Raw genomic sequence first — 26999 nt, forward strand, 5'->3', positions numbered from 1 at the left:
GAGGTGGGATACGATGATAGAGATTGGATTGATCTTGCTCAGGATAGGGACCATTGGCGGGCTTATGTGAGGGCGGCAATGAACCTCCGGGTTCCTTAAAAGCCAGTAAGTAAGTAAGTAAGTATGTGTATTCTGAAGAAAATAAACACTAAAAAATGGGTGGTAACAAATGCATATAATTTAAAACATTGATATTATAGTTTTATAATAGACATCACGAATGTAGTTGTTATTTTCTTTGAACTTTATTAGTTAGTTGTCAGCTATTATATTGCAGTACTGGTATCCTTTGTGTGTCTCGTAGGATGAATTTAGATTTAGTTTAAGTTTAAAATATCAGCCTGAGAATAAGTCCACTGTGCAAACTTCTCAAGAGCATAATAACACTTCAATATGTGTTGTTCTGTTGTTTGTTTTTGTGGTTTCTGAGGAAGGTAAGAAGACTTCTATGTGAGTGCATGAAAAAAAATTATAAATTTACTAATATTTAAACTACATTTAAGAGCCTTAAGTACAGAAACTGAAAACAATTATATCAGTTAGGTTATAGGTTTATAGTGGGTTAATAATTCTGGAAGATGAAACTAACGTTCCCCTTACCTTGCCAAAAAAGCGGTCATTTTTCGGCATGAAGTGTTGAGGCCAGATGTTGTCCAGATACCACTCGAAACTCTTGCACTGCAGTCTCTTCCGGAGTTCGAGCCGCGACTTCACACTCTGACGGTCTCTTACCCGGGCTGCAGCTGTAACACAAACACATCACCCTCAGTATTTATCATTTAATTATCATGTCTTACAAATAGACAAACAAGGTCAAATGTACATATCTATATTATTAACCATAAGGTAGCTGCCCTTAAGGAAAGGGTTGCCCAAAGAACACAGCATATTATGAATAAAAAACAATTTCAATATACAACATAATATAAAAGTTTCCTATATAATCCAAACAAAACATACAAATATTAGAACTTCTGATCACTTCATTGTTCATACAATCAATTTTTTGAGAGTTCATTGTCCGTATAAATGGTTTCTGAGAATTTGTACTGAATATTTAACAGTACCGGTAGTAACGGCCAGAGTTTTTAATGTACTGGTTGGAACATTAAATCTCTTACAAAATTCACCAAACAAGTTTGAAATGGTACCACGAGAATCCAAAAACAAACCCATGACTTTAATATCACCACTAATTTTATAGGCCTACTTCTCCTTAAAGTATTCTAGAACCAGTTCATAAATATTTCTGTTTTATATGTTTACTCTCACTTAGCTAATAGAAAAACATAGAATATAACACTGGCACATACAAAGATATACAGAAAGCATTTGATACAGTAGATAGTCAAAAACTACGGAATATATTGCATGAGAAAGGTATACCCAAACATCTGAGTAATGTCATACAAAGTCTGTATTATGGTACAAAAATCAAAATTAACAAACAAACAGATTTTAGATTAATAACAGAATCATGCAGATATTTAATTAATTGTATATTTTATTATGTAAATACTTTACACTTGTAAAAAAAATTATGCAGATTTTATATTATTTTACAGATAATTATTAGCCATTTTAATATTCTGAATAGTGTTTTATAAGTGTAATGCATGTGTATTAAATATGAAAAGTTTTGTTCATTTAGCTTTTATAGTAGCTGAGATATAAAAAATGAATTTTATTAAATTTTTGCAGGTTAACGGTGTATCTCCTCCCTTAAATTATACCAACCAAATAATATATTTATCACGTAAGAATATTTCCATAAGTTTATTTCAAATTCATTAATATAAGACGATTTTACTAGTGACCAATTGCCTGGAAGCATGTATAGCAACTCAAGATTTAACTGGATGTGTTGAGACAATTGTTGTTTATGACTTTTTATAATTTCAATGATTACCAGTGCTGTATATTTATCATTTAAACTTGTTTGTTTCTCTTGTAGCTTCCACTACTTTGTCATTCACTATCACTATTCATTTCTGCTCTGGTAAGTACCAAAATTAATTGATTAATTGTCTGTCTGTCTGTATGTATGTATGTCTATCTGTATGTATGTCTGTCCATCTATTTATTTATTACGACTTACAGGAGAGTACACAGGCTAGATGCCCATCAAGACAACTTCTTCAATTAAATATAAATGAACAATTTAACTTATACTCGTAATTATTGATAATGATTTACATAACCGGCAGTTGTAAAATAAGAATATGCAACTCACTGACAACAGATACAAAGGAAATGAAAACATAAATGAGAGATTTGGCTTACAATGAATCAGTGCTGATAAAAAATGACAAATTTAATAAACCTGCAATAAACTGTAGAACCAAAAGAGGAAAAAATTGAGTTTTTCCAGAAAAATCTGATCGTTCTTCGTGAAAAGATGCTTAATGTTCTCTATTTATTGAAATAAGATGAGAAAAATTGTTTTAATCTTTTTGAAAATCCAATGTAAATGATGTAACAAAATATATTATTCGTACTTACAATAAATTTTGTATCTGTTCATTTGTTTCAGACTCACGAATGCTCGTTGTTGTTTTCTTATCTGCACATCCCTCAAAATGAAATGAAGGTTTTAATATTCTCCTTCTGTGAAGTCTGAAATGTCTGGGCATACTTTGAAGCTAACAAATTATTATAATTTAGAATACCTGGGTTAAATTTGAAGTAGAATTCCTTCCACTCATCCATCCAGACCAAAGCCACTCTGGCCAGGTTGGAGTACAGAACCTCTCCCACTCCTCCAGGGAATGTGTAGGGCGACGACTTGCGGAACAGATGACCAACATGGGAGCAAGGGGCGATCTCTATACTTCCGCCACATTGCCACACCTGCAACAGGCAAACACATTAAAATATTTGCAGTCAATCCAGTTTTTTTTTTTTTTTTTCAATTAACAATTCGATATTTTTCCAGAAAAGAGTCACTTTTTTCCCTTTCTTTTTCTCTACCCAACATAGAAAAACTGCATTTAAAATTATGAAATAAAAAAAAGAGACAGTAATGACTTCTAAGTTAATTTTAAGAATTACACACATAAATAAAAATCTTCAAAAAAGTAATAAATATATTCATGCCTAGGAATTTCATTCAGATTCAGACCCTCTGCCATCAACAAGCAATACTGATTATCAATTCTGCACAAACACAACCTATTGTGTAACAATAACAATCAGTCTTACAAAAAGTATATTACAGTATTTCAATAGGATGCAGTCATATAGTTATACACAATCGACAATCATAATAAACCATCTAAGAAACAATAATAACTTACTTACTTACTTACTTACAAATGGCTTTTAAGGAACCCGAAGGTTCATTGCCGCCCTCACATAAGCCCGCCATCGGTCCCTATCCTGTGCAAGATTAATCCAGTCTCTATCATCACACCCCACCTCCCTCAAATCCATTTTAATATTATCCTCCCATCTACGTCTCGGCCTCCCTAAAGGTCTTTTTCCCTCCGGTCTCCCAACTAACACTCTATATGCATTTCTGGATTCGCCCATACGTGCTACATGCCCTGCCCATCTCAAACGTCTGGATTTAATGTTCCTAATTATGTCAGGTGAAGAATACAATGCGTGCAGTTCTGCATTGTGTAACTTTCTCCATTCTCCTGTAACTTCATCCATCTTAGCACCAAATATTTTCCTAAGAACCTTATTCTCAAACACCCTTAGCCTCTGTTCCTCTCTCAAAGTGAGAGTCCAAGTTTCACAACCATACAGAACAACCAGTAATATAACTGTTTTATAAATTCTAACTTTCAGATTTTTTGACAGCAGACTGGATGATAAAAGCTTCTCAACCGAATAATAACACGCATTTCCCATATTTATTCTGCGTTTAATTTCCTCCCGAGTGTCATTTATATTTGTTACTGTTCCTCCAAGATATTTGAATTTTTCCACCTCTTCGAAGGATAAATCTCCAATTTTTATATTTCCATTTCGTACAATATTCTGGTCACGAGACATAATCATATACTTTGTCTTTTCGGGATTTACTTCCAAACCGATCGCTCTACTTGCTTCAAGTAAAATTTCCGTGTTTTCCCTAATCGTTTGTGTATTTTCTCCTAACATATTCACGTCATCCGCATAGACAAGAAGCTGATGTAACCCGTTCAATAAGAAACAATAATACTATCTGCAAATCTAGCTTTCAGGTGAAGCTCTCTGTGAAGCTGATTTGAATAATTTCAAGGGAAAATTTGTTCCGGGATCGATACCCGGCCCCGGAACAATTTTTCCCTTGAAATTATTCAATAATACTATCTTTCTAACTACAATATCTCGAGAAAAATACTCAAAATAATGAAAAGTCTGAAAAATAGTCTGCTTTCTGCAAATGATGAATTACTAGATGCAATCATAAAAATGTGTGCCTCTCTCCTGATAACTCTAGTTGATATACTTTATGTTACACAAACTTGTCGTCAGGTAAATTTCCTGAAAATTTTAATGTATCAAAAGTCCGTCCGATCTTCAAAAAGGACAAAAAAAATCCACTGAAAACTATAGACTTATTGCTTGCTCATTTATCGATATATTCCAAAAATCCTTGAAAAAGTTACGTGTAACAGATTAGTATCCTTCCTGAAACGCAGCGACTTATTTTGTACTTCACAATTTGGTTTCCAAAAAGGTAAAAGAATTAACAATGTCATTCTGAAGTTTGCAGAATCCATTCTAAATGCTAAAGACAACAAGCAGCAAAAAGTAGGACTTTTCTTGGACCTTAGTAAAGTATCTGCTTTCAAATTTCCTAGTTGTGTGTTACAAATACCATCCCATGTGAAAATTGCTTCATGAGGAACGGGTACGGCAGTCAATGTTTCGGTGATGCCAGTATTGTTTACAAGAAAGGGGGCGTTAATGTGAAGCTCTTCTGTAATGCGAAAGTTGTCAAGCATCATTGTCTTATTTTTCATTGAAAGCTCAGTCATCAGAGAGTCAAGCCACTGGCCCTTGCATGAATGATTGCCTACCTACTGAAAGAAGTATAGCGCCGTACCGGTGCCAGATAGGATACGCAATGCCTAATGGAATATACTCTCTACATACTATATTCTTTTGTAACACAAGTTCTGAATCACTCGGTATTATTTTGCTGTTAGGGAATTGGCCTAACGCAACAACCCTCAACCTGGAAAACTAGGACTAATTTTTCAGTTTTGATGGTGAAATCACTGCAACAAGTGAATGTCTCAGGAATCTTCTATGCCACATCAATAAATTTAAGAATGCAGTTATAGTGTCAGACTCCAAAGCAGCTATTCTATCAATCGTCTCTAAACACACACCTTCATCTCAAACAGCAGAAATAACTAAAATGCTCTCTCAATTAATATCACTCAATACAAGAATTGTATTCCAATGGATACCATCCCATTGTGGAATCCTGGGAAACGAGAATGCGGATGCTTTAGCAAAGAAGGGCAGCACTGCTACTTACAGACCTGTTACTAAATCTACGTATTACTCTGTGAAGAGATTTATTAAATCTACATACTTAGACTTCAACAAACAAAATTTGATAACACAATCCCAAGGGAAAAAATGGAACTCTCTGCATCAAAATCCACAGTTAATTCCCGATTTACCACGAAAATCGTCTGTAGCTGCATTTAGATTGTTTGGCCAAACACCTGCATAGAATTGGAATATATCAGTCCCCTAACTGCCCATTGTGCAACTCAAACCAAGAAATGGATTCGGAACACCTCAAAATCTGTGCTTCAGTGGCTGACCATGATAATATCTTTGAAAAATATTGGAGTACAAGATTTCAAATGACTTTATTGTCAAACGCCTGGCATTAGAAAACAACAACAACAACAATTTTTCAGTTTCACACTTGAGACCAGTTTCTTATTTCATCGCAGCTATGTCAGCCTGAAGCTAGACAGGACAGCAAAGGAAGGATATAGTGGGTTGGATGTTCGGAATCACAGCACATTATAATCACCAATATATCATTTTTCAGTTATTCCTAGTGTCACTTCTTCATCTGTTACTAGCCTGTGAATTCCTTTTCGAATGCTACTATCTTGTTGCCTCTTTCGTTGTACTGTCAAGTCATTATTTATTCAGGCAGCATTTTTTCTTCTGATATCTTCTGATTGTCTGACTCAGAAAGCTGATCATGTCTTTATTTCCCCTCCCAATCCTAACAATGCTTCGTGCTCCGTCACTATAGTCCCGTCGCTCTAATTTCCAGCAGCCAATCGCGTTGCAGGTCGGCTACATTTAAACGTGTGCGTCTTGTGATTCACTGACGAAGACGTTATTCACTTCGTAAGGCTCGATAAATACTTAATATAATCGCCCGCCATTTTGGCTCTTTCGTTGGTGTTCGCAGAAAGCACACAAAGATGTTAGTTATTTGCCGCTCAATTGTTTGCCGAATTACAGTCCGTTTGATTTATTATCATAGGAGCTACGGCACGATAATGTTTAACGGTGCGGCAAATAGATTCCTCCTCTGGTAGCTCGGCAACGAAAGAACAAAAATGGCGAATGATACTACCTACCTCATTTTCAATATCCTTTTATGATTTCGTCTCAAAGCCAGATAGTAAGGCTAAGTAAGAACTTTTCAGAAGAAATATTAATTTAAATCTGGTACTTGAATATCAAGCTGTTGTTTTTATAGTTACGGGTATCTGTTTATGACACTTTCAACTTGTTTAATTAAATGTACAAATGAAAGCTATGTAAAAGAATAGTAGTAGTAGGTTATTTTACGACGCTTTATCAACATCTTAGGTTATTTAGCGTCTGGTAAAAAAATATGTATATGGTCATGCCAAATATGATTTTTTTATATGTATTGTAGAATTATTCACTTTAAATTTTAATGAAGGATTTAAAGGAATGTTTCCAGTTCTCCAGTTGCTTTTACAGTATGAACGAATTTATTGACAATTGCCGTAACTGAATAGAAAAAGGATGCCTTACTTAAAAAATTTTACTTCTTTTCCAGATTCTGACTTCGTGTAGGAATGTCTTTTCATGAAATTTCGTCGAAATTGACTCCAGACTGTTAAATGAAATGTGATTTGTCTTGTAAAGTGTTACATCTGTTCTTGTGGTTGTTATTTGTTAATGTTGAAATTATTTATAATTAATGTTGAAATTTTGTATGTTGTATTTTAGTTAATGTACTGTATTGTAGCGTTAGTAATTACGTGTTACTTTTGACATGTCCCATATCATGTATGTGATCAGTTGGACGCAATAAATGAATATGAATGGATGGACTTATAGTTTTGCAATTTATGACACTTTACAAAATGTTGGTTTTGTTACAAGAATGTCCCAAAGTGTCTTACGTCTCAATTTCAAAAACGTCAACCTTACCGTCACCAGAAAAAAATTTTAATTTCATTTGAATATTTTGCTTTACCGATACTAAATATGGCAAAATGACATAATACTTCCATTTAAAATATTTCTTATGAACTGCAGACACATATTTCAAGTCAGGGAAAAATACCATTATGAGTCAAGATTAGTAAGTTTTCCTTACCCTAAATGATAATTCAAGATTTTCACCTCCCCATATTTCCATTTGGTCGTCGTATGCTCCCAGCTCAAAGAAGTAATCTTTGTCCATAGCAAAAAGTCCTCCTGCCATTGTTGGGGTCCTGAAATGAAATGCAAATTAATACTGAGTGCAAGTAACAATAAATTCTAGCAATACGAGCGGAACAGACACTGCTAGTAAGCTATGACGCTGAAGTTGAACTTCAATATTTTTACATATAAAAATTTCAGTAAGTTTACCGGTAACCAATATTTCAAATATAAAAGCCATGACTTTAGTTTTTAGACAACATTCGTGACATGGCCAGAGCGAATTCTAGTCTGCTGGGAAGCCTATAAAAGAATAGTTCCAAATTAATTTCTGAAAGTAAAAGTTTACGATTTCTACGTATTTTATACAAGAGATTAAATATCAAAATTTACGAAGAGCAAAACGGTTTCAAGGAGGATATAATATCCTGTATTAAAACCAGCTTTATAATTAAACAGATATTATCAAAACGAAGATAATTCAATTTACAAACTTGCTTACTGTTCCTTGCTACAATAGAGTAAATCACAAGAAATTATGAACAGTTTTAAAAAACTATAAAATATCTGACAATTTAATAAATGGCATTAAATCATGAAACAAAAATAAAAGTTACACAAAATAAGAGTAATTGTGAGATTGATATAAATAGAGATTCAAGACAAAGATGCAGGCTGTCACCCATATTACACAGGTAGGTATTTTATTTGTATATCCAGTTGAGGATATTCAAAGATATCACATACAATGGAGAGATCATATGTTTTGAGAATGATTCCTTCAAGATATCCTTTGCAAGCATTGCTTTACAAGCCATCTGGACACAGAGGTGTCGGAAGAAAATGGAAGGACAAATTTTAGCCTTGGAACAGGTCTCAAAGGCCTAATCCTTGGTTTCTGTGGTTGCAAGACAAGAGTGAAATGTCAATTTTTGGCGAATATGAGATTTTGTGATATGTTGTGAATCATGATGATATCTTTATTGTGGCAAAAGAAGACATGCATATCTCTATTATTTTTCTCTGTAACATGATTCCTATTGTTTACAGTTGCTCAAACTTTAAATGCTTGCTCCTGAAAAACAGCAAGAAATTACACATCACATTTTGACTTGGAGCCAAAGATTTGGATGATGATGATGATCAACACAGAAGTTCGAGTAGACCTCATATCTATGTACGTAGTTAACTGTAGTGAAAAGATGGAACTGAGTAGATGTACTTTCTCAAGTTTATCCAATTGCTTTGAAGACAATGGACTCCAAGATCAAAGTTCTAAACTACGTTAAACCAATGTTCCTATGGTACGAACACTAATGTAATTAAGAGATAGAAGTGTTTTCTCCAGTAAATTTTAATGATAATGCAATTTTTCCTGAAACAAGTCGACAGGGGTACCTATAGGTCTTCTATATCAAATAAGTTTAAAACGAAATGAAGTTATTTGTAAGAAGGAATTATTTAGTTAGTTAAGAGAAAGGATGGAGTGGAGCCGAATGGGAAAGTTGTTGTTTTCTAATGCCAGGCGTTTGACAATAAAGTCATTTGACCTCTTGCACTTCAATATTTTTCAAAGATATTATCATGGTCAGCCACTGAAGCACAGATTTTGAGGTGTTCCGAATCCTTTTCTTGGTTTGAGTTGCACAATGGGCAGTTAGGGGACTGATATATTCCAATTCTATGCAGTCATGGCCTGTTGCCAACCTAAATGCAGCTACAGACGATTTTCGTGGTAAATCGGGAATTAACTGTGGATTATGATAATCATGCAGGTTATGCCAATTTCCAAAGTCCCATATTGGAGTGAAAATGGCAAGTTGTAGCAGATTTAAGTGAACACCATATTTTAACGTTTTGGTGGCTACTTCATTCACACACAACCCCCAGAATGTCTGGAGGACCGCACCTGCTGTTGGTCGACGGGTCCACTGGACCTAGTTGGGAGATCTTGTTGATCACCAGCTTTCCCTCCTTAAGTCACTGGAGGATGATTTTAGTGCCATAGCAGGTCAGCACTAGGAACAGAAAAGTAGAAAGAGGAGGAAGGAAAGGGAAATGAACCCCTAGGCCTCGAACGCTCTAATGCCGTCGGGGTCGAAGAAAGTAAGAGTTCAGTCAGAGGACTGGATAGGAAAGGGTAAAGAGGGAATTAGGTATTGAATAGAGGAAAATTATACCAAATTCAGTCATTAACTCATCAAGTTGACCAGTGCTAATTGATGAGTAGCCCCTCCCTTTAGTTCAGCTTGTAAAATTATGCTGCACCACGGGAAGGTAGGGATGGGACATTGGGTATTTGTCCAGGTTGGTTCCTTAAAGCCTGCAATGGGAAGGATTAATGGCTCTCCCCCTGTATCCGACAGATACCCTTTTGCAGTCAAATGGGAATGTAATAGTATGAGTAAGAGAACAGCAGTAGGATAATCTATACTAATAAATCTGGTAATTTTCGATTTTCCAAAAATAATTGGTCCTAACATATATAATTAACCACCCTGAAACCGAAAATTGCCTTTTTGAAATTTTTGTTTGTATGTATGTCTGTCTGTCTGTCTGTATGTTTGTTACCTTTTCACGCGATAATGGCTGAACGGATTTCAATGAAAATTGGAATATAAATTAAGTTCGTTGTAACTTAGATTTTAGGCTATATGGCATTCAAAATACATTTTTTAAAAGGGGAGTTATAAGGGGGCCTGAATTAAATAAATCGAAATATCTCGCTTATTATTGATTTTTGTGAAAAATGTTACATAACAAAAGTTTCTTTAAAAATAATTTTCGATAAGTTTTATTCCTTGAAAAATTTTGATAGGACTGATATTTAATGAGATAAATGAGTTTTAAAATTAAAATAACTGCCATCTAAGGCCATGTAATGAATTAAAAATCAAATGACTTCGTTAATAAGGGGCCTTGCACAGCAACAATCGAAAGCTATGAAAGACAGTCTACAGAGAATGTTTCTGTGTTTGTATGAAGTATAATCGGAAGCTAAATTAACCGATTTGTATAATTAATTATTATTTCACCATTGGAAAGTGTTTCTCTGGATGGACATAATGCTATAAAGTTATTACAGTAACTTCTGATATAATATAATGTAATATAATATAATATAATATAATATAATATAATATAATATAATATAATATAATATAATTAGGGAGGCCGAGACGTAGATGGGAGGATAATATTAAAATGGATTTGAGGGAGGTGGGATATGATGATAGAGACTGGATTAATCTTGCACAGGATAGGGACCAATGGCGGGCTTATGTGAGGGCGGCAATGAATCTTCGGGTTCCTTAAAAGCCATTTGTAAGTAAGTAAGTAATATTAAATAATATAATTTAAGTTATTTGAAGGGTTCACAACCATAGTGGGCCAAGCGCCATTTACTGAATACGTAGAAAACAAGGGTTAAAATTAAGTTATTACCATAATTCAATGGAAACCTATAACAAGTAGAATAAAATATACACATTAAATCTAAATGATGTCAATCTTCATTAAGCTATGGTTGCATGTAATAAAAATTAAGAAATATGTTAAAGGAATTGTCATTGCACCAAATGAGAGTCTCTGGACCAAAATGATCGCATTTTAATTATTTGGATGCAATTTAAATTAAGTAACATTAAACGATTTATCCTTCTATCAAACACGAATGTCCCCTGGATCAAATGTCCTATTTTAATTATGTAATTACTTTATATTTATTTCCAACGGATGCAGCAGAGAGCACGGGTACGGCTAGTAAGTATTATAAATTAGAAGGAATGATAAGTGAACATGCACGTAGGTCACGATATGTCAGTGTATAAAGTTTGTAAATACACGACACGAATACAAAAAAGTGAAGGGTCAGTAGGACTGAACATGTTGAGAGAAATGCAGTTATCTAAGAGTGAATGACACCTATTACATTATTATGAAACTCTTAAGGGTTCCAGTTTGTTTTGTTTCCTCCTATCTCTTTACAAAAACTCACCATCACAAAAAAGTTATGTAATGGCCACAATGCTATGCTGTAACTAGCACTAATTGCTGTGTGTTTAGTTTCGTATTTCGTGGATTGTTCTGTTAGACCTGAGCTTCTCCTTACCTGAAGGGCTCAGTGATGTCCTGCTTCCTGCGCTTGATTTCGCCACCGCCTAGCGTGTACCAGCGGAAGTGCAGCTCCCAGTTGAAGGCGCCCCAGTGCAGCTCGAAGCTTCGCACGTAGGCGAACGTGTCATCGTTGATGATGTCGATGACAGGACACACCACACGTGTCCGGTCCTCCGCTATCCTTGAGATCAGAGCCTCCAGCCAGCCTGCACACAACACCAACTATGATACAGCTTCTCCTGCTTTGTCTTTTCCCTCATCTCCAATTTATTATTCTCTTCCTCTTTCCTTCATATCATCACATCATCACAATTTAATATTATCACTTACTTACTTACTTACAAATGGCTTTTAAGGAACCCGGAGGTTCATTGCCGCCCTCACATAAGCCCGCCATTGGGCCCTATCCTGGGCAAGATTAATCCATTCTCTATCATCACACCCCACCTCCCTCAAATCCATTTTAATATTAACCTCCCATCTACGTCTCGGCCTCCCTAAAGGTCTTTTTCCCTCGGGTCTCCCAACTAACACTCTACATGCATTTCTGGATTCGCCCATACGTGCTACATGCCCTGCCCATTTCAAACGTCTGGATTTTAAGTTCCTAATTATGTCAGGTGAAGAATACAATGCGTGCAGTTCTGCGTTGTGTAACTTTCTCCATTCTCCTGTAACTTTTAGCCCCAAATATTTTCCTAACCACCTTATTCTCAAACACCCTTAACCTATGTTCCTCTCTCAAAGTGAGAGTCCAAGTTTCACAACCATACAGAAGAACCGGTAATATAACTGTTTTATAAATTCTAACTTTCAGATTTTTGGACAGCAGACTGGATGATAAGAGCTTCTCAACCGAATAATAACAGGCATTTCCCATATTTATTCTGCGTTTAATTTCCTCCCGAGTGTCATTTATATTTGTTACTGTTGCTCCAAGATATTTGAATTTTTCCACCTCTTCGAAGGATAAATCTCCAATTTTTATAATTCCATTTCGTACAATATTCTGGTCACGAGACATTTTAATATTATCACTACCAAAGAAAAATTCAAATTGAATTCAGATTACTACATGTATCAAACAAAGGACATCAAATCATATCCATTTGTTCACTCGTAGAATTACCGCAAGTCTCAAAAGTATTTCACATAAACATGTATAATAAAATTACAAGCTCCATAATAAGGAATAAACAAAAGACATTAGAAGTATAGCCAACAGGCTGCTGCATCATATGCCGTATGCTGTAGAGGAATTCATATCTTTAGATCTTACGTGAAAGTATTAATCTGTAATTGTGAAAGCATAAAGGTCATTATCACTATTAAGAATAAATTCATTCATTCATAGTGTTCTGCGCAAGGGCAGGTCTTTCACTGCAAACCCAGCTTTCTCCAATTTTTTTCTATTTTTTTTTTCTGCCTTGCTCTTTTTCTCCTCATATCATCCATATATTTTAATGTCTCCTATCATCTTATATGTTCTTCTGCCCAAACTCTTTTCCCGTTCACTATTCCTTCCAGTGCATGCTTCAGTAGGCAGTTTCTTCTCAGTGACCCAAGCATTATTATTATTATTATTATTATTATTATTATTATTATTATTATTATTGTACTATCTTAGTTGTAATCCTTCTTGTGTAGTATTAGCAGAAGTTCTGCAGTCATAATGTTATAAATTCATAAATGGGCCTATCATTAGCATAATCAGAAACTAGATTAAGACCTAGAAATAAGATTGACGAAGCCATGATTTTTAAAAATCTATATGGTGAATAAACTTCTACCATTACTACTACCTTTATCATCACAACAAATCATAGCCGAAACGAGAATGAACTAGACACTACCGGTACTGGTTCTACTTGACGGCATCACAGATCACAGTACAACATGGTGATCTTAGTGCAGAAAACCAAATAAAAGTTGTGATCACCCCATTACAGGCCCCCCCGAAAATTCAACTTCGATTGAAATAGAAAATTATGATTAATTGATGAACTAGTGGACTTACTCGTGTTAAATACGTAATATTCGTCCGGCTTACAGCTGTTTCAGTGCAACACACACCATCATCAGAACCTACTAGATCGCGGCGTCATCTCGAACTTCTCTGCCTGTTAGGAGGGTGTGTTTTATTGTTGGAAGGTGTTGGATTGTGGAGTCGAATAGTGTGTGTGTACTGAAATTGATCTGTGTGTTGAGAATTTGATCGGGGTGTGTTTTAGTGTGTTTGTATATTTCGTATTGTTCTAGTGTGCTGAGTTTTTGGTTCTTGGGTTGTGTGTGTAGGATTTCCATGTCCGTATTTATGTTATTGTATGTATGGTTGGCATTGGTTATGTGATCGGCGTATGTAGATGTATTGTGTCCTCTGGTTATTGCTTTAATGTGTTCTGTGTAGCGAGTTTGGAATGATCTGCCTGTCTGGCCTATGTAGAACTTGTCGCAACTATTACATGTGAGTTTGTATACACCTGTGTGGTCGTATTTATTTGTTTGTGTTTTTTGTGTGTTGAGATGTCTTTGTAGTGTGTTTTCTACATAGGACAGACAGGCAGATCATTCCAAACTAGCTACAAAGAACACATTAAAGCTATAACCAGAGGACACAATACATCTACATACGCCGATCACATAACCAATACTAACCATACATACAATAACATAAATACGGACATGGAAATCCTACACACACAACCCAAGAACCAAAAATTCAACACACTAGAACAATACGAAATATACAAACACACTAAAACACACCCTGATCAAATCCTCAACTCACAGATCAATTTCAGTACACACACACTATTCGACTCCACAATCCAACACATTCCAACAATAAAACACACCCTCCTAACAGGCAGAGAAGTTCGAGATGACGCCGCGATCTAGTAGGTTCTGATGATGGTGCATGATGCACTGAAACAGCTGTAAGCCGGACGAATATTACATATTTAACACGAGTAAGTCCACTAGTTCATCAATTAATTATATTCAAGTGTTAAAAGTGATGTACGCAAGATTCAAAAATGGAAAATTATGAGTACTAATGTGACCCCTTTCTTAAATTTTTCTACCTCAATGATTTTATTGCAGCTGTACAAGAAAGATTCCAGTCACACAAAGAAACAATTATTTATCTTCAGAAAGTTTATTAAATATGCTATCTTTTCTCCTTTCCCTATAGGTATCAGTACTTTTTTCTCATTTTAATATTGTAAAATACAATTATTTACAACACACAGCTGCCAAGCTTATTCGATTTTTTTACTAGTTTATTTTTTTCATTCAATTTCAGTTTGCTTCAAATTATTGTTCAAAAGGCTATTATCATCTTATCATTTATTACTGTTTAAAAAGTATTGCATATCTTTTCTTGTTTAATCATTTTTGTAGCCCATGTGATTATGTTTTCTGGCGCTTCTGGTTAGATGGAAGAGAAGATCTTTACCATACGAGAGTAAAAGGTAAACAATAAATAACGTAGAACTGTTATACAACGTGGTGATTTGGAACACACACCATAGGGATTTCAATAATAAAATTTATATTTTGTTATATTAGCTCCCTTAATTATTATACAAGAAAATGTCATTAAAGTTTTTAGAGAAAAAAATTCTGCATACAATCATACCATTAAAAACAATTTTTGGCTGGAAATAAAAAATCTAGAGAATAATACAAAATACTCCTATCACAGAAACTGCACTAATGTTTAATGCATGCTAATCATAGTTAGACATGGATTAGTGAAAGCAATTAAAAGTAAAGATATTGTTGTTTATGGTTCATTTGTTAATCTGAGAAAATGTATTCCATGAAAGAAAAAGTTCAAATTATTAATTGGTATTGTACTGGAGTCAGTGCACATAAAGAATGTAATAAAATATCAAACATGCAGCTAGCAAATGTCATACGAGAGTTTTATAACAGAATTGGTTGTTTGGCAGCAAAAGAACGTCTATTTGAACATTTATTGTGATTTATTAATTTACCATGAAGTAATGTTGTTGTTGTTTTCTAATGCCAGGCGTTTGACAATAAAGTCATTTGACCTCTTGCACTCCAATATTTTTCAAAGATATTATCATGACCAGCCACTGAAGCACAGATTTTGAGGTGTTCCGAATCCATTTCTTGCACAATGGGCAGTTAGGGGACTGATATATTCCAATTCTATGCAGGTGTTTGGCCAAACAATCATGGCCTGTTGCCAATCTAAATGCAGCTACAGACGATTTTCGTGGTAAATCAGGAATTAACTGTGGATTTTGTTGCAGAGAGTTCCATGAATTAATGTAAGCATTGGTATTTTCATTGTTAATCAGTAAAAAATGAATGTCACATTCATTTGTTTCCCCTTTAAATTTTATCATAACTGGTTGGATCCTGAACGATTCTGTTTTAAACACAAATATCAGTTACCGGAACCCATGACTGTAATTAAGTTTTCATTAAAGATAGTTATAATTACTTTTTAATTTTAATTAATTGCAAACACACTCATAATAAATATATTAATTTAATAAAACAAACGGATGGAGAATTTTTTTCACTACAAATAACTTTTACGACATTTTCTTCCATAATAATTAGAGGAGCTAATATAACAAAATATAAATTTTAGCATTGAAATTCCTATGATGCGTGTTCCAAGTCACCACCTGGCACATAGAAAATGCGACACATTACTTGTTCCCCTCCCTCCAAATTTATGATGGGCTCCCCACCCAGATATAAGGAGCTGGCTAAGGGTCTGGTTAGCACACTGATATAAATAAATTAAATAAATACATAAGTAAATAATATGAGTAAATTAGATAAATAAACAAACAAAATGCATAAACAAATAGCCTATTAATACTGTAGACTACTGGTTTACTATAAGAAACAAGTGTGTAGCCTACCGATGGTGCATTCGCAGTGGGCATCCAAGAAGGTGAGGACCTGCCCCGTGGCTTCACGCGCGCCCATGAGGCGAGCCCTAATCAGTCCCACTCTCTCATGCGTCCTCAGGACCCGGGTCGGCACAGGGAGCTTCGCGACGTGCTCGTCCAGAGCTTCTCGCAGGAATGCTGCAACATGAATCGCACACTTCAGTACTTCCAAATACTGATTTTCTTGTTATTAATCCTTTGCCTTACACAATAAACAAGAACAAGCACCATAGGGAGACATCATTTGTCTTTTTGAAGGTGAAGACATAGGCCTAACGTTCAGTTGGAAACCCTGATTGACTTACTTACTTACTGGCTTTTAAGGAACCCGGAGGTTAATTGCTGCTCTCACATAAGCCCGCCACTGGTCCCTATCCTGAGCAAGATTAATCCAGTCTCTATCATCATATCCCACCTCCCTCAAATCCGTTTTAATATTATCCTCCCATCTACGTCTCGGCCTTCCCAAAGGTCTTTTTCCCTCCGGGCTCCCAACTAACACTCTATATACATTTCTGGATTCGCCCATACGTGCTACATGCCCTGCCCATCTCAAACGTCTGGATTTAATGTTCCTAATTATGTCAGGTGAAGAACACAATGCGTGCAGTTCTGTGTTGTGTAACTTTCTCCATTCTCCTGTAACTTCATCCCTCTTTGTGATATTTTTGTATATCTCAACTGATTGAATTGTTTATGCTTTTAAATTGAATTAATTTACTTGCTATGTATTATATTTTTATAGCTCAACTGATTAATAATTCATCACATATTCATTATATGAGGTCTCGCCACCCTCATTGAATATTATCACGACTACTATGAAGTAGTCAATGTGTATTATCACCATTAAATCGAGAAAAATTCGTTCCGGCACCGGGAATCGAACCCGGGACCTCTCTCGGATGTGTCCCGGCATAGCTCAGTTGGAAAGAACGCTCAGCGCGCAGAGCTGAGAGGTCCCGGGTTCGATTTCCGGTGCCGGAACGAATTTTTCTCGAAATAAAGGTGATAATTAATAATTGTTTAGATTTGTAAACTAAATCATTTGCTTGCTATGTAATGTGTATTTTTTGTAGAGACGCCAACGTAGCTCAGTCAATGGACTTGCTAGCCTGCTTATCTGGAACTGTGCTCCAACCATAAGGCAAATGCCAGGTAATCTCTGGCGAATCTTCAGCCTCACTTCATCTCTCCAAAAAATTGTAATCTTGTATAATCTTTCTGTTCCACATCTTAAATCTTCATTCAACCAATCAATCAATCAATCAATCAATCAATCTTCTTAATGTATCCAGCTGTTTGCTGACAACATAAAGTCCACTATAGTCCACTGTAGTCTATTCAGTTGTTGTTTTTCACGAGAAATGAGGGGTATTTTGATCGGTGTTCATTATAGATGCCTGTTGCTAGTAGCCAGAGTTGGGGTGTATTAAATCTTCAATGCTAATGTAAGATCTACGGAATACAATAAATAAAATGAATGAAAACTTGTTCCCATTCATCTATTCACCAATGTTATTGACTCACTTCTGGAGCTGGCGTCGTCGACGAGCAGTATCTCTTTCAGCAGCGCATGAGGCGACCTGTTGACCACGCTGTGCACCGTGCGCAGCAGAGTGGACCACGCCTCGTTGTGAAACACAATGATCACCGACGTGGAGGGCAGACCCGTCAGGTTTGTGTACCGGCTCTGGCACCTGCCAACAAACGTCAATCAGAATTTAGTATCAGACCTGACCTCACACATTATGATCAAAAGGGTATCTGTCGGATACAGGGGGCAGAGCCATTAATCCTTCCCATTGAAGGCTTTAAAGAACCAACCTGGAGAAATACCCAATGTCCCATCCCTACCTTCCTGTGGTGCAGCTGTTAGTAAGCATAATTTTACAAGCTGAACTAAAGGGAGGGGCTACTCATCAATTAGCACTGGTCAGCTTGATGAGTTAATGACCGAATTTGGTATAATTTTCCTCTATTCCATACCTAATTCCCTCTTTACTCTTTCCTATCCAGTCCTCTGACTGAACTCTTACTTTCTTCGACCCCGTCGGCATTAGAGCATTCGAGGCCTAGGGGTTCATTTCCCTTTCCTTCTCCTCTTTCTACTTTTCTGTTCCTAGTGCTGACCTGCTATGGCACTAAAATCGTCCTCCAGTGGCTTAAGGAGGGAAAGCTGGTGATCAACAAGATCTCCCAGCTATGTCCAATGGACCCGTCGACCAACAGCAGGTGTGGTCCTCCAGACATTCTGGGGGTTGTGTGTGAATGAAGTAGCCACCAAAACGTTAAAATATGGTGTTCACTTAAATCGGCTACAACTTGCCACCTCAAAATCTGTGCTTCAGTGGCTGGCCATGATAAAATCTTTGAAAAATATTGGAGTGCAAGAGGTCAAATACTTTATTGTCAAACGCCTGGCATTAGAAAACAACAACAACAACATGATCAGGGCTCTAATTAAGTTAGTGGTGGCAAACGGGGCACTTACGGCATCAGTTTTTGGGAGCGGCAAATTTCTGGACTACAAAAACTTGGATGAGATGGAATGTATCTCTAGCATACAATATAAACTGTATTTGCCAATGACAGAGCAAAATTAGAGTTCTGGGTCCTGAAAAAACCCATTTGTAAGCTCATATAAAGTTAAGGGGTTAAAATAATACTCAAGTACTAATGTTTTGGGAATGAACTGTGCTTCAACAGGGGACAACTACACCGTAATAAAACCAGATCTGTAATCGGTGTACAGACAAGAAGAATTGAAAGCCATCTAAAAAGAGAGAACAATAGACTATACAGAAAGATTCAAAAGGAAAGCCAGCCAATGAGGACAACGAACTTTTCTGCTGTATAAACACCGCTCTGATCCACCTCCACATCAGTTGACATTACCTTTTGAATCATTCTGTATATGAAAATACATTAAAATCATTTTTGTGAAAAGTGATTTACTACAATGGCCTTGAGACCTCCTCATTTATGTAATCATTTATAATTATGATTTCAGTTATGCAAAAAAAAATTGTATTATTTTTAGGAAAGTGAAAGAAATCAAAATTAAAATAAACTCTGGGTAGGCCTATCTTATACAGGAGAGGGGCGACAATTTCTTTTTGCCTGTGCCTGAAGGATTTTTAAATATGGTCTTGATTATGCTAGAGAAATTTTCCAACAGAGGACACCTTCCAGGATTTAACATAGCATAATTCCTAAGCTTTGGTCTGATCAAATGGTTATGTAGAACGGAAGTTGAAGCAAAACTATTATCGGTACTCAATGGTATCTAATTCAAGGTTAAGTTGCAATTTTTACAGGAAAATACTTTAGATTTGTTTTCTGAGGGCTTTACTTCTTCTTTCTCACATCTGGCAGACTCCTGTTGAGCGGGATGCGGTCGCTGGCCATCAGGTTGAATCTGTTGATGTGGAACAGCTGCTGCATCTTGATCAACTCGTATGAAGGAATCATCACTGGCTGGCCGTTCTTGCCTTCGTTGGGCCTCGGGTCAAACAAGTTCGAGTTCAAGAGTTCTGAAACACAAGATAGTACCGGTAAATAAATTCCTTCCTTAACCTCTTTTTCCACAAGTAACTCCATTGTGGAGTTTGTGATAAAAAGAGTAAGCCGAAAATAATATACGTAAGATTTATCTATCTGCCTTTTGCTCAGAATATCCTGAATCCTTTTAACTGCCGTAAAATTATGTAGAACTACAGACTATATTACAACAAGAGAAAATTAATTTCGATATAGTGTTCAGGGCCTAAAATAATAAAGTGAGCAGAGGCAAGAGTTTATGGAGATAATTATTTTAAAAATTCTCATTAATTCTTTTAAATGGTGGTGATTTGCGTTGAAAATTATACTACAAATTCGCATTAATTTTGTGCTAATTTTCAGACAGAACTAATCACTCTGAATAATAATTGAAATTAAAGTTAACAAAATATATTAATTAGGTAACTAAGATAACATTAATGAATGGTGAAAATGTAGATTTGAAATAACTCACAAATATCAATGAATGATTTTGGTTTTAAAAACCAAGTGTATATATTACCTTTACTTTCTGTAGCAGAACTCTTAAGACAACCACGAGCATTTTTATACTACAATCTCCCCCCCCCCCCCCTGTAATGTACTGGTCCACAGCTTTAATTCATTCATTCATTTATTTATTTATTTATTTATTTATTTATTTATTTATTTATTTATTTATTTATTTAATCTTACAGGATTAAGGCCATAAGGCCTTCTCTTCCATCCTACCAGATAGCACATATAAATACAAAAAAGAAATACAAAATCTTATTGCCTTTCCAAGAACACTCCCATTTACAATATTTGGCTTTTCGGGGATGGGCTAATTATAATTTAAATCATTTTAAATTTTTGTAACACACCTCAATAAATGTAATATTATTTTTCTGCTCCTTTATCATGTTTAAAATGATATACTGTTCATTGCTTACTTTTTTACTATAGTTTAAAACATACAGCAATTAAATTATATATTTCTTTGTATGGAGTATGGCACTGTATGGGACAGAAACATGGACATTACGACAAAGTGAAGAGAAGCAACTAGAACATTTGAAATGTGGATATGGAGAAGAATGGAGCGGTGAAATGGACAGATGGAATAAGAAACAAAGCTGTGCTAGAAAAAATTGGTGAAGAAAAAATGATGTTGAATCTGGTCAGGAGAGAATGGTTGGGTCATTGGCTGAGAAGAAACTGTCTATAGAAGGATGCACTGGAAGGAATGGTGAACAGGAGAAAAGTTTGGGGCAGAAGAAGATATCAAATAATAGATAACATTAAGATATATGGATCGTATGCAGGGACTAAGAGGAAGGCGGGAAAGAAGGAAAATTGGAGAATTCTGGGTTTGCAGTGAAAGACCTGCCCTTGGGCAGAAAGCTATGAATGAATAAAATGAATAATATGAAATGTGATATTTTTTGGTGTTAATAGCATCCTACATATCGTGGATCGTTAAGATCCTTGTTCCTATACCGCTAGCAGGAATGGTTTATAATATGAAATTTCGTATTTTGCCTGTCTACTTACCACACTACCTTACGTAATACAATACTAATTTATTGGCGTGAATTATACCTTTTCAACCTCAATTTCTGAAAAACTAATGTTAATTTCGGAAAAGCTAATTATAATTTTGGAAAAGATAACCTCAATTTCGGTAATTGTTAATTCATATATAACAAATAAGGTGAAACGAGCGTTGAGCGACTGCCTCCGATTTTGGAATAGACACCGACACACTCGAACTGCCAACATAGAAAACAAAAAAATCACACTCAATCGCTTTCACCTTCATCTTGACGGGATAATAAAAACCTAAACTAAACTAACCTAACATAAGTGCGTCGGAATCTATTCCAAAATCGGCGGAAGTCGCTCAACGCTCGTTTAACCAAAAAATAATAATAAACTTAGTATCGGAAAAGCTAATCTCAATTTCGGAAAATGTAAATTGAATATCGGAAATGATACCAAACTCATAAAAGAAGAATGAAGTCAATTTAGGATTTGGAGGTTTCTCATTTTTTCAGGTATGTAGAAAAACATTATTATTATTATTATTATTATTATTATTATTATTACATGTTAAATAAAACTGATTCTCCGTATTCGCTCAAGAGAACAGAAGTATTGTAGCTACACAACCGTTTATTGACAACTGCATCTAATTTAATACAATATTATTCTAAATAAAATAAAAATAATTTAAATAATACTATAATTATTAAATGTTAAGCACAGGAACGCCATTTCGTAGTTTGAATTAAAAAACACTCCAAACCAATTATCTTTACACCAAAAACGGATGCTCCCTGGACCAAATTATCGTATTTTATAAATTGTTTGAATGCAACAGAAGCCAGAAGTCTTGCTAAAGATGTTATTGCTAAAGCACCACGAAATGGCGTTCTTGTGCTTATCAATTACCCTATAATTTTCTGAAATCAGATTTATCTTTTGCGAAATTGAATTTCCTTTTCATAAAATTAATTTCACACCTTTAGAACTTTATATTACTATTTCCGAAACTGGAATTACTTTCTCCGAAATTATATACACTTTCTCCAAATGTAATGGAACGTTTTCCGAAATTGAGATAGAAAAGGTATAGTATGGAAGAAATTGCCATTTTGTTACTTTTAAATGAAAGTCCAGTTCAGTAAAACTGGTTACTACATTTCGTGTATATCATTGTCGATTGAACAGACTCGCAGATAATGTGAATCAAATCCTTCCATAGTTTGGGAAAATTACTATTCACAGACACAGACAGACAAACAGAAAGACGCACGGTAGATTGAATATGAATATTTTTTATGTCGAGCATTTCATGTGAAATTTCCGAAACAAAGTTTTGCTGCATCACTTGCTATGAAAGAAAATGAGTAACTATTCTTGTTAACTGACCATCTGTAAGGTTAGGAGGATTCTGCACACTGCTGACCTCCCCCATGTAGTGCCCCACTACCACGTGCACCCCTCGACGGTCAATGTATTCCTTCTGGTCGCGCCCCAACCTGCAACAAAATTCATAATGTTATAAACAATTAAGTTCAAATGCAACGCATTTAGAGAAAGGATATCGAATGAAACAGAGATCTCTTGTCCCTTGTACTTAGGATGCATTTTCCACTTACACTGCGCTTGACTTTGACATATTATCCACATCCCGAGAATTTTATCTGTTAGCTCTGTTTACTATTAGAAGGAAATAAAATAATATCTAAATAAACTATAAATCTCATACCATAACTTATATTAGTCACAATTTACGGTTCATGAAGAGCCCATATCAGTGCCGCTTACCTTGTGGAATGACGCCTCGAATTTTGTCGGACATGAAATTAGTTATGACAGATAAAGTTATGTTATGGTAGATTATTATTATTGTCCCTTCCTAAATTCTTTACCAACCACAGCTTTGAAATTGGATTACTTTAGGTACAGATGCCATTAAATGAGAGATTAAAAATGATATAATAAATTCGTTATTTCACAAAATAACAACGTAATTAATATGGCAGTCTTCATAAACAAATAAGATAAATTCTAAACAATGTTCTTTTTTTTTTTACGTCAGCGCTAAGCAACCGGTTGAAACACAGTCTAGTATTTAGACTGTGGGATGAAATACGTAGATTGGCTCGTTGGGTCACGTGGTTGTGCATGCGCGCGTAACTGGAATGAGTACAATATGTTACGAAAACCAGCTATGTATTGTCATTGTTATTCATTGAGTGTGTCGAAATTGATAACGTTGATGTTCGCACAGCAAGTTTGTGATGGTTTGAGAACTGTTTGCAAACTGTCTCAACTTCACCTAATGCGCATGATCGATTTGAAAACCAATTTTGAACCATCCGTAATTCCAGTTGTACGAACGCATTTTCAAACTGGTTGGAACCACTGCCGTCTAGATAAGTGTTTGAACTCACGACAGGAGAATAAATAAATTAAAATATTATTATACTTCAAATTGTTGAGAGAGAGATTTTCTGCTACATGGCGAGTTACATGGAAATAATAAATTCGTGTTATTGTACCTAGGGATGATATGTTGAAAATAAGTTTCATTTTTAGGCCCGTATCTTTCCTCAAATAATTCCAGCAAGCCTAACTCATCCCCACTGGATATTTTTCCATGTCGTTATCATTATAATTGTTTGAATCAGACATCTGAAAGATGCGTAAATTAACCTAACTTCTATTTTAAAACACTTCCGGAAAATAATTTTATTACAATTAATCTGGGAACGACTTCAGAATAATACCGCGCAAGTAGGCCTACATATATGTCGTTATTTCATCATTGAATTATTTATTTTTGGTGCAAGTAACATCTCTTTTTATTTACTTATTTATTTATTTATTTATTTATTTATTTATTTATTTATTTATTTATTTATTTATTTATTTATTTATTTATTTATTTATTTATTTATTTATTTATTTATTTATTTATTTATTTATCTACCCTTGAACCATAAATTAAAACATGTTTTAAAATTATTTTCAATTTGCACAGTTGCTACATATGTACTTATGTGGTATTCTGAAGTATAGCATTATCTTTATCCAGAGCACACTCACCATAATCACAAACTATGAATTTTGTTTTAAAGGAGAACTAAAATAAAATAATTAACTTCGTCTACGCTATACATTTTACAAATTAAATAAAACAGCTTGACATCACATATCCAGAGAATTAATAGCCTACAGATCTATTGAATAAAAAATAATAGTAAGTCTACGCTTATAAATTATGCGGTAAAACTTCAGAATAGTACGCACGCTTATATAATATAGTATTAACTTCCCGAAAAATGGTAATTATATAAAGACAACAGCACTAAAAAATACGATAATGTATTTAGAACACACTCGTATAGGGTCTATCTCCCTCTGAATGGCGGGACGCAATTAAGATGAATGCTACCGTAGCACCAGTGAGAAGTCTTCATGGGATATCCTTGGACGGATTCCGTTGCAGATACTGCAACGAGATTGAAACCTTAGCACATGTCCTAGGATCCTGTCAGCATGGAGAACTCCTGAGAAATTCACGCCATCGTAACATCCGAAAACTAATAGCACAAGCCCTTAGAAAAAGATCCTTCGAGGTCCATGAAGAGGTGCACTGCGTTGCGTCTGAAGGCGGCGGAATTAGAAGAGCGGACATCGTGGCTCTAGACAAGACTAATAGTAAAGGCTTTATACTGGACCCAACTGTTAGATTTGAGATGAGCCAGACCCAACCATCCGAGGTCAACAAAGAGAAACAACAAATTTATGAGCCTACTATTCCGTTTTTTCGAGAAAAATATCAGATGGAAGGCACCTGGGAAGTACATGGTTTAATGATCGGAGCGAGGGGCATCATCCCACGATCAACTGTAAACACTATCAAAACATTTGGAATCCATGACATCATTCCAAAAATAATTACTTCAACCATTAAAGGGTCTGTGGCAATTCTGAAAAATCATTTATACGGAATATCATAATCCCCCCCTCTCTTTCTATCCGTTAGTGTGTGATTGTTACAATACATGTACAAATTTATTATTTCTTAAATTTAAGCTCCTAGTTCACATTTCAATTTGACTCATCTATTTTACTGTAATCGTTACTATTCTTATATGTTTGTTATTCTGTGCTTTTGGCAACCCAGGATGCCTGGGCAGACTATTTCTTGGAAATAAATTATACTGTATATAACATGCAGAAAACAATGGTAAAAGTATCTTAATGCGCATGCGTCATCTATGATTAGAGATTGTTTGCACTTGATTCGCAAATTAATTCCGATTGTCTGGAATCGATTTGTATTAGTTTGACGACTGTGGTTTAACATGCTGTACGAACACGTGACTATTAGTCAGAAACAGTCAGAATTTGAAATTTGCGCTCTGCGAACGGTAAAATCCATGTGCGCATGATCGGGACTGTTCAAACCAGTTTGGAACTGCTGTGCGAACAAACCTGTTATCAAACGGGGCAAATCTGATAGACGTTTACCGGAAGTCCGGTAGTAGTTCAGATATAAATAATGTAACAACACAACAATTCACGGTGTAGAATTCCTATTCTGTTTCTGTGAAGAGGGAAATTCTATTACGCAATTGTTACTTCAACAAATATCATAAAACTGCATGAAATCTATGTGAAATGAGATCGGCATTTCTGATGTCAGCGTTTTCACTTTAAAGGCGGAAGGATGTTGCCACATGCATACATATGCTTTTTGTGCCACATTTCATTTGTCACTTTCTTGTACGTTTGGACCAGTGTTGTCAGATGGCGGGAAAAAATCCTGTAAAATGGGAATTTTAGATACGGAGTGGGATGGAGGATGTTTTCTTTTTGCAATAAAGGATCGAATTAAGGACTTTTAGTATTACCAAAGTCTAGTATATACAGTCGCGAAGCTTGAGTTGTGAGGGTGCTAGGAACAATAGACAGTGCCGGTACTATTTCGCATTGTCTGAAATGGGGCGATATTAGCGATCCTAGTGGTTAGCAACTATCTATGGATGCATATTTACTACGTATTGAGCTTCGTGACTGTATATACTAGACTGTGGTATTACATATATTATATTATGTATTATTTCTTAAAATTTTGCTAGCTGTGATGTTACTGTAGAATCAATTTTCACTTCTAGATTTTGAAAGTTACGTACACTTTTCATATTAATAACTTTTTTCTTTCGACCGTTTGTATTAGCTATAAAACGATTCTGCATTACAATATTGAATCATTCATCAATACATTCTGTA

General features: G+C 35.3%; 1 protein-coding gene across 2 annotated transcripts in view; it reads right to left on the reverse strand.

The window, feature by feature from the left end:
* The window catches only part of LOC138716411 (polypeptide N-acetylgalactosaminyltransferase 1-like), a 101690-nt gene that overhangs the window by 11989 nt on the left and 62702 nt on the right, over positions 1-26999 (reverse strand). For both annotated transcript variants that reach the window (XM_069849477.1, XM_069849478.1), the window contains 8 exons: positions 23124-23233; positions 20020-20200; positions 18195-18364; positions 16635-16802; positions 11717-11927; positions 7559-7676; positions 2670-2850; positions 601-743 (listed from right to left, as the gene is read on the reverse strand). In XM_069849477.1, coding sequence (XP_069705578.1) covers positions 601-743; positions 2670-2850; positions 7559-7676; positions 11717-11927; positions 16635-16802; positions 18195-18364; positions 20020-20200; positions 23124-23233 — 1282 coding nt within the window. The remainder of the gene's footprint in view (positions 1-600; positions 744-2669; positions 2851-7558; positions 7677-11716; positions 11928-16634; positions 16803-18194; positions 18365-20019; positions 20201-23123; positions 23234-26999) is intronic.

Source organism: Periplaneta americana, chromosome 16 (genome assembly GCF_040183065.1).
Source record: "Periplaneta americana isolate PAMFEO1 chromosome 16, P.americana_PAMFEO1_priV1, whole genome shotgun sequence".
NCBI lineage: Eukaryota > Metazoa > Arthropoda > Insecta > Blattodea > Blattidae > Periplaneta > Periplaneta americana.